General features: G+C 39.6%; 2 protein-coding genes across 3 annotated transcripts in view; one reads left to right on the top strand and one right to left on the bottom strand.

Moving 5' to 3' along the window:
• Positions 1-949: 949 nt before the first annotated feature.
• grem2a (gremlin 2, DAN family BMP antagonist a) lies at positions 950-7,376 on the top strand. Of its 2 annotated transcripts, none has more exons than XM_026309569.1 (2): positions 950-1,316; positions 6,018-7,376. In XM_026309569.1, the coding sequence occupies exon 2, from the start codon at positions 6,019-6,021 to the stop codon at positions 6,589-6,591; it is 573 nt and encodes a 190-aa protein (XP_026165354.1). In that variant the 5' UTR covers positions 950-1,316; position 6,018; the 3' UTR covers positions 6,592-7,376. The 2 variants fall into 2 exon arrangements, with proteins under 2 accessions (XP_026165354.1, XP_026165355.1); XM_026309570.2 differs by lacking the exon at positions 950-1,316 and adding an exon at positions 4,395-4,542.
• A 132-nt stretch (positions 7,377-7,508) lies between these two features.
• fmn2a (formin 2a) overlaps positions 7,509-8,990 on the bottom strand; it is a 33,076-nt gene continuing 31,594 nt past the window's right edge. Inside the window, exons 17-18 of the mRNA XM_026309609.1 lie at positions 8,648-8,729; positions 7,509-8,388 (exon numbers count right to left, since the gene is read on the bottom strand). Of these exons, the coding sequence (XP_026165394.1) occupies positions 8,362-8,388; positions 8,648-8,729 (109 nt within the window). The 3' untranslated portion in view covers positions 7,509-8,361. The remainder of the gene's footprint in view (positions 8,389-8,647; positions 8,730-8,990) is intronic.

The following is an 8,990-nucleotide window of genomic DNA, read 5'->3' as shown; positions in this document are numbered from 1 at the left end:
ACTTGTATTATTAAAGTTGGCCCTCTATCTGTTACTATGACTTGAGCTTGGATTTTTTTTTTTTACTTCTTGGCCACACAAAATGCCAACATATATGCTATGGCGTTAAAAAAAAATCGACAAGTTCCTGAACAAGCCACTTTTTCTTTTTACCACTAGAGGGTGATAAATTATTTCCTACAGGAGGAATCTGCCTTCTTTCAACAGGCAGCGCCTCCTCAACAAAGATCAGCAAAATGCACCATGGTGCTCAGCAGACAAATGAAGTTTTGTCATGCAAATGTGTCATCATCCTCTGGTCTGCTGAAGGGGTTATTGTTCAGGCTGTGACTGTCTGAGGTTTTGCAGGGTTTGTTGATGTTTCAGCTCTTTGATAGCTGAAGTGACAGTCAGTGTTTTCGGTCTCTGTACCCAGTGGTCAGCTTAGCATGAGCCACAAAACAGACAAACATTATTGTCTCAGTTGCATTGAGGAATGTGAATCGTGGCATTTTCAAAGAATGCTGTTAGTGTGTCTGGGTATATGCATGCAATGATTTATGGGTTGGGATAGTGGGTTGTAATGTGATATGGTTAGAGTGCCAATGACAGAGGACTGGGGGTTTTGCAGATCATTATTTTTTTGTCTTTGCTTGTCATGTATCATCTATGGTGACAAAATGCCATTCACTTCCTAAACATGTAAATGCAGATGAAAAAAAGACAAGAGAAGCTGTTTGACAGGTTCGATATATTGTGCATGGGTGGGCATTACAAAAATAGACATAGAAAAGATGAAAAAAGAAACAAAACTAACACACAAACACACGCACACACCAGGAGAAATAGACTTAAGTGAAAGAAGTGAAACTTGATTTGATTCAAACAATGACCAGGGCCAATAGGAAAAACCCTCCCAGTCTTGAGGAGGGATGGGGGTGGTGAGGATTCAAACTAAGGCAGGCTTTACAGCGAGTCAAACACTCTCAAAGACAGACTAGAGACACGCTCCACAGTACTACAATATGGGCTTACTGTGACTGGAAGCTGGAGCTTCCTCACTAAAGCTGAAAACAAAAAGACTAAAAGGAGCAAGTTACACTGAGAGAGGAAGCAAGAAAGAGATACAGTTTGTCCAAGAAGATGGAAATCTGATCCTGTTCAAAACTTTGAAACTTCAGGGAAGAAGAGGAGTAAGGGCAAGCCCAAGGATACTACAGATTATGTTGCCATGGAAACCAAAATCTGGAAGCGGACGCAAGGACCACTAAAGGTGGACAACTTCCCGTGACTGCGTCTTTGACAAGTTTCTGTCCTGCTGTGCACTGTGGTGAGAGGTACATAAGCCATCATATTTCACTGCCATAACACTTAATTAGCACTTTAATGCTTTAGGAGTTTAAGAGTCTGTTCAAAGGTTTTACAAATTGCAATAACTCTCTAGAAATGTATAAAAATATCAACTATAATAACAAAGACTATGCACTAATTTCACTCAAGGAAGTTCTTGGCGTTCTTGATTAGCTGATATTTCATTTTAAATATCACAATTGACTGGACAATGAACATTCTTTGCAGCACATTTTAGGAAATAAATAGATATGTTAAGGTACAGTACCATGTGCCATTTAGATTTACTGATCAAAGTGTACATCAGCGAATGCTAGTTCAGCACATCCCACGTGAGCGTGAGACCGAGTGACTCAGTGAGTCTCTGAATGACTAAGCGCAGAACCATGTAATTTGGACAGCAGTGGTTGTACAGCTATTTTGTATTTCTGCCAACAATGATGGTTTGATTCCCACTGGGGCCACCCATAGTAAAAATTTACGCCTTTAAGGTACCATAAGGTGTCCTGGATAAAAGTGCTTACCAAATTACTATAATTAGTGGCTAGAGGTTCCAGGGAATTAGTGTTGTGAGTGAGAGAGTAAGTGAGTGAAGACCATATGTTGTACTGTGGTTTTCAGTGAGATTCATTTTTTTAAGGAATATAAAAAAGACTAAGAGACAATCAAAAATCATTTTAGAATACATAGTGGTACAAATATATATTCTTCTCTGTGTCACTGTTGTAATTAATGTATTTGTGTGTGGTCATGTGTATACTGATATGTGTCCAAGTTTGGTCTGTGAACATTTGTGTGTGTTACTTTCTGATCCTTCTTACGGCGCCGGTGACTGCACCACCTTGTACAGTCCACTCTGCTGTCAAAGAGGATTTAGCACACAGACACATTAAAGTTTCTTTAGCTACACAAAACACTGAGGATAGTAAAAGTGTTAGTTAGAAGAAGCTTTAACGTTGTTCTCAAACTGTGAAGTTTACACTTTACACATGAACAGATAAAGCACTAAGAAATCTTTGAGGAGAGCGAAATGCTGATCTTGGGCCAGTTCTTTTAGTCTTCCCATCTATATTTCAGCAACAGTGCATTTACTTTGCTTGTGGGCAAATATGGTTTAAAAGAACTACTTTAAAACATATAGTGGCTTGTTCATACTGCACAGCCAAACATTGCTCAAACCCAGAGAACTTTATCTTCAATTTTCAAATATATTCAAAGTACCGCTCAAGATGTTTAGACTGTCTCTATTAGATTTCACAATAGGGACACAAACATCAGTAGTCCTTTCAGACCAAATAATAAAGCTTCAGTAAAAAAAATGGAACAAACTGATATACAGCATAAAGGTGACACTGTCAAATGCTATGAAATAAGGTCATTTTAGCAAGTTTAAAGCTGCATAAAGGGAGTCAGATGAGAACAACTGTATGTTAAGGGGTTACACAGACAAATTCCCCTTTAATTGCAAGTGGAAAGTGGTGTTAATCACTGCAGCTAAGTAATCTGCAGTGAGATGTACAATCATAGCAGCTCTAATTGCCCCTCATCCTCCACCAAAGTACTTTATGTTGCTGAGGCGAAGGAGTCGCCTTACATTCTTGCCAGAAGTTAGCTTGGAAAGCATTATATCTGGGCTGCTAGTCATTATCAAGATGGATTGTGGTGACAAATGGCTGCCCAAACTGCCTAAAGCAGCCTCCTGGCAATGTTGGCATTAGACACATTTACACTGAAAAGCCCCCAAAAGGAGCCCCCCTCCACCCCCCAACTGTTAATGAGCCAACAGCCGAGTGTAGTTTGGGAAAATACAATCCACAAATGCAGATAATGACATGGTTCCTCTTTGTGTAATTGGCTCCAAGTGAAAACATTTCATTTACCTTTCTTTCCATTTTCTCTGTGTCTTTTTATCCGGTGTATGTGTTTCAGTCTGTCTTAGTGTATGTGTGTATGCTTGCACGTGTGTGGTCACAAATGGGTATGTGTGTGTGTGTGGCTGCCCGTGTGTGATTGAGGTTTGAGCTGCACGGTGAATTAAATGCAGTTCTACTGTAATTAACTGCACTTACCAGTCTGTGTATGAGACTTTCTGACGCACCAATAATTGAGGCATCAGGTTTTGTTAGTTTTAACCTGCCTTTGAAGGCATGCTGGGAAGATGTTTCACATGGTTTAGCGGAAGTACATCTGTGTGTACAAATTTGAACGTCTTGAAAAAAATTCTCCTTTCTCTTTTTCAATTATTTAAAAACTGAATATCTGCAATATTAAAATATTCCTCGAGTTTACCTGGGCGTTTTCTTGACTTATTTTGCTATTCATTCAACTTTAAAATTTGAGAAAGGACCCATTGTTATCCAGACAGAAAGCATTACCATGGTATTATAATGCCATTCTGAAAAACAAAACATAAGTTCCCACCGATGATAATAGCTGTTTTCAAAAAGGCTTGTGTGTAGTTCAGCAATCTCTCTGGTATTTGTAATTTCATTAGAGGTCTGAATTTTGGAACCAAGGTCTGCCACAGTTCAGTAAAGCATGTCCCCCAAGTATTTGTGGTTCTGGTAAAATATAAAGCTGTGTTTTTGGATAATATTAGTGATTAGCAGGCAGAAAGGTCCAGTTTAGCTCTGTCTCAGCATTAAAACACAAAACCACAGTCTCCTTCTGTCTCCAGGACTCTGCGATGATTAGCGCTGTGCGTCAAGGAGACAGAGAGAGTGACAGAGAAACACAGATGGGGAGAAAAAAATATATATACTAATGTGGGAGGAGGGTATATGCTCTGCATGAAACTAAAGTGGAGCTGGTTTTGTTTCCCAGTGGGTCATCTGTCCCAAATGCCACCATCTCTTCAACCTCTTTTTTTCTGTCTCCTAATCTTAACCACTAACCACCCACCCATCCACCTCAGCACTCCCTCCAAAGCCCCTGAATCCTTACCCAAAACCACAATTTGTCTTGCTGCAAAGATTGATGGCTATAGCTGGGCGGGCCAGCACTATCGTACTTAGGGCAAGTTTGGAAGTGAAGAGGGAGTGGAGTTACTGACTGTATGGGCCATCCGTCATGTCCTATGTACACAGTTGGTCAGGTCATCCTTCCAAAGTACCGAGGGATTTGCAGACTGTAGCTCACTGGAGTCACAGGGTGCCTCTTTAAGCGATGGATAGCGGGAGAAGAGGGAAAGAGAACATGAGCCTGCGTACAGAGGTACTGTAGAGTCTGTTCCCCTGACCTGGGCTCCATGCATGTAAATATACTCAGAAGGATTAAGATGGTGCAGCTTAAGAGAAATGAGACTGTGCTGTACATGGAAGGTAGATCAGTGGAAGAGGGAGTAGGGTCATGACTTCCTGATGCAGTAGGAGTTGAAAGAACGTAGCAAGAGTCTTTGGTTTAGTTAATCTAAACTTATGACAGATAAAATGTGACTTACAAAAGCACCACAGATATGTGTGATTCTTCCACTGAAAATGTACATCCTATGATAGAAAATAAAAATAATAATAGACTTATATAAGTGTAGAACACTGAGATTTCCTGGGTACCAAAACACTACATACACACAGACTTGTATAAGAAAGCATTAGTAGATTTTTGTGTCATGTAATGCAAACATATTTCTTGCTATCCTTAAAAAAAAGTCTGATTCAAATTCATACTACACCTTTGGTAGATGTCAAGCACTGCAGAGACAGTGATATACAGACTAGAATGCTTGTGCAGCTCAGACCATGAGCTCAGGGTCAAAGGCAGGAAAAAGGAGGCAAAAAATAAAGTGGATTATGATAAACTCATTTGTTTTATGTCAGAGTGAGTTGAATATCCAGGAAAGGAAGAAAGGGAATATACAAATTTGCACAGCAAAGAAGATTCTGCGAAGAGGAGCAGCCAATGACCTTGAGGCAGTTTGGTTCACTGTCAGAATTTCTGACTTGATGTCATGCAATGCTTGTCAAGAACAACATCTGCTGAAAAGATGCTTGAGTGATAGTCAAAAATGTGCTGGCACAAATACTGACAACATGCACACGGGCTGATTTTCCAGCCTGAATGGCAGCAAGATCATTTCTCTGGATCATACTGACTTTCTGGTGCCAGCATGCCACGATGGCCATTCTCAGGTCACTTTTCTCAAAAGTACATCACCAAAAAGTAGAGGAGTCGACTCCTGAAGTGTTCCCCAACTCTTCGCCTAATAACATGCAGATGGTTCTCTCTAATGTCTGTTTACATATCTGCGGCATAGTTCATGACTAAAGTAAGCAAAGCCCTAATTATTTTACCCGCCAACAGGACCAATAAAATCAACTTCCCCTTCTCGTTATGGGTGTTTAAGTGTATCCTTTGATGGAGAGGCTTTGTTTATTTTTGGAAGAGTTGCGTAGCCGAGAGGAAAGCAAATAGAAGTAATGACACAGAGATGCTGACAAATGGGGGCCCTGGTGATGGATCCATTTCCTCAGTGATCCCCTGAAGGCTAGACTATTTCAACATGAATGCACCTTCAAAAATGACTGGCAATATTAATATCATGTTAGGAATCATGTATCTGCTGTGCATCAACATATACTACCTGACTTAGTGCTAAACCAACTTCAGTGTTACATATGTCTGAAAAAAGGTTTAGTTCTTCTGAGACCATGTTCACAAATATATAATAATGTGTCTTTGTTCTTTTGTAGAATGCTGTGGAAAATAACTATCCCAGTCATTCTGGCTGGAGTTCTTTGCATCACTGCAGAGACCAAGAAGCCCCGGCCCCAGGGCTCCATCCCATCTCCAAATAAGACCAAAGGGAACCTGTCCTCAGAGCGACACCACCGACTATTGCAGCAGAAACCAGAGGTGCTATCTTCCAGCCGTGAGGCTTTAGTGGTGACAGAGCGTCGCTACCTCCGCAGAGACTGGTGTAAAACCCAACCCCTCCGTCAGACAATCAGTGAAGAGGGTTGCCGCAGCCGTACTGTGGTCAACCGTTTTTGCTATGGCCAGTGCAACTCCTTCTACATTCCTCGCCATATGGGCCCCAGCTCAGGCCAAAGTCGAGGACAGGCCTCAGGCTCTGGAAGGAAAAACCACAACAAGGGCCAGGAGCCATTCCAGTCCTGCTCCTTCTGTAGGCCACACCGCATCACACAGCTCACAGTGCAGCTAGACTGCCCAGACCTGCAGCCACCATTCAGACACCGCAAGGTACAAAGGGTCAAACAGTGTCGCTGCATGTCTGTGGATGTGAGCGGCCACGGGAAAATGTGAAGGAGGACATGAAAGGTCTGTTAAAATTGAAATATGTTGACCAAAATAACAGCCCGTCGCACAAGACTCAACGAAAAGACTCAATATTGATTTAGAGTTTAGCAGCCATGGTGGCAAGCTGAAACTATTGAAAGAGACTGATTCAAGTTGCTATGCAAACACACTGATGATGAAGCAGCCAATTACCTTTGTTGTTTCAAAACCTTCATATCTACCTGATTGTCATAAGGTGTCTCTGAGCTTTTAAACCATAAAATATTATGGACTTTGGGAGTGATAATGCTAATAAAAAAGAACTGTACCCTGTGACACCATTGAAAGACATGTTTTTTTTTCTACAGGTGGAGCTGAAGTGATTACGCGGTTTGTCAGAAATGGCTTTAGCTCCAAGAGAAGATACAAAATTGAGTGTTTTAGAGGTGTTGCATCTATTATCTTGTATCTTTTCCTGAACTTATAGGATGTCCTACACATGATGTCAAGGAAGGGATTTCAAGAAACATGAAGCAATAGAGGAATGACCAATGGCACCCATCTGCTTTGACCTGGCCTGGCTATATACATTTGCCACGAATATACAAGCCAAGTACAAAAAAAAAAAAAACATAATGCAGCATGTGTAATGGAGGTGCAATACAATATATACAGTATATAAATATATCTATGTGTGTGTGTTTAAGTATGTATGTGAAAAGTATATTAAATCTATTTCATATAAATGTGTGGTGTTTAGAATGCATGTCTGAACCATATCATGGCTGGATAAATTACAAAACAATCAGCAACTGCAGAATTTCTATTAAAAAAAAAAAAGTATGTAATTTCTTTTATTCAATAAATATATTTTTTCATGGCTGAAGGTATTTGATCAAAACATACCCGTGGTATTGCACATGATCATCATATTGCATCATCCTATTACCCTATTACATACACACACAGGAAAACGTAAAACTACATAGAATTTTGCTTAAAACATAAAGCAAGTCAACAATACTACTGATTAAAAAAAGCAGAAGGTTGTTGTCAGGTCACACCACTTACGGATACATTAAAACAGAGGATGTTCTGTATCTAAAACACATGAACACATGTATAACATCATTAGGCTTTGAGACACACTTCCAGAAACCATTAAGAAAAATAAATGTCATTTTTCAGCTTGTGCAAAACAGATTTTTCTTCCTGACATATAATATTTAATTACAGATATCAGTGGGTCTCAAATATAGCTCCATTCTAGGCTTTGAGCCCTCGACTGTCTGATAAGGCACTTGGACTGCTGTCTTGCAGGTAATCCATACACTCCACATAGAAATATTATAAAATTCAGTGCATTTCACTATTAAGGAAGTGTTCATGACATCTTTGTAAACTAAGCAGGGGAATTACACAAAAAAAATGAAAATAGGCTTAATATGGCATATAAAATATTGAGAATATATCGTCAAAGTATATATAGTCTTCCTACAACCTACAGTTTCTGGCATAGGACTCAACCACAATCTCAGTTTAAAAATGTCTTAGTAGCAATATTTAATTACCATCAAAGGCTGGCTGAGAATGTAAATTTTCATTTCACTTTTAAACAACAGAATTAACATAATATTCACTTTGAACCACCGCAAAGTAAACATCAGCCCTAAATCAATTTAAAACAAATACTAGAAGTAAATGAATGTTGAATGTTAAAAACGTCTGATGAGTCATGTCAGATTGTATAAACAGTGCTTGTGCAAAAGGCTTAGTGATAATTTTCCATTGTCTGCTTCAGATCTTCGGACCCAGCTTTGCTTTCTGCGGAATAAAATAACATGTCTGAGTTATTTACAGCTTGCAGCACAGGCACTCATCTCAGTCCGTTACTATAGGAGCCAGGAGTTTTTGGAGTTTTTTTTCAGTGCTCTGATAAGCGTTTGTAAGGAACAGAGTCTGTCAGGTGAAGAGATAATTGGCACCAAGGGAAGAAAAAAAAAAAGAAGTCTGGAACTAAATTACCAAATAAAAGCACAGATGAGACCATACAGTAACTTTGACAAAAATTGTAAAGACATACTATTCCAGATGCATGTTTGGGTTTCACATTGTAGGAAGCCTTCTCCCTTGCTTGTTTGAAGCACTCTTCAGCCATTCTGACCCTGAAAAATAATCAGCAAGAACTATCAGTCAGTATACAGGGACCTCAAGACCAAATAACTGGATAGACAGTCAAACACTGCTGAAATGAACGATTTCACTATAAAAAAAAAAAACAAAGAGACAGTATAAAAACTTGGACCATCCAACTATGGTCATGTTGCATTTGAACACAATTATCTTGGTTTGTCAAAGGTCCAGTCCTGCTACTTTGAAATGACTCACTAGTTTACTACTGCATGATGAGTGTGTCACTACTCATT

The sequence above is a fragment of the Mastacembelus armatus genome, chromosome 15 (genome assembly GCF_900324485.2).
Source record: "Mastacembelus armatus chromosome 15, fMasArm1.2, whole genome shotgun sequence".
In the NCBI taxonomy this organism is placed as follows: Eukaryota; Metazoa; Chordata; class Actinopteri; order Synbranchiformes; family Mastacembelidae; genus Mastacembelus; species Mastacembelus armatus.
This window is presented reverse-complemented; position numbering and strand designations above follow the sequence as displayed.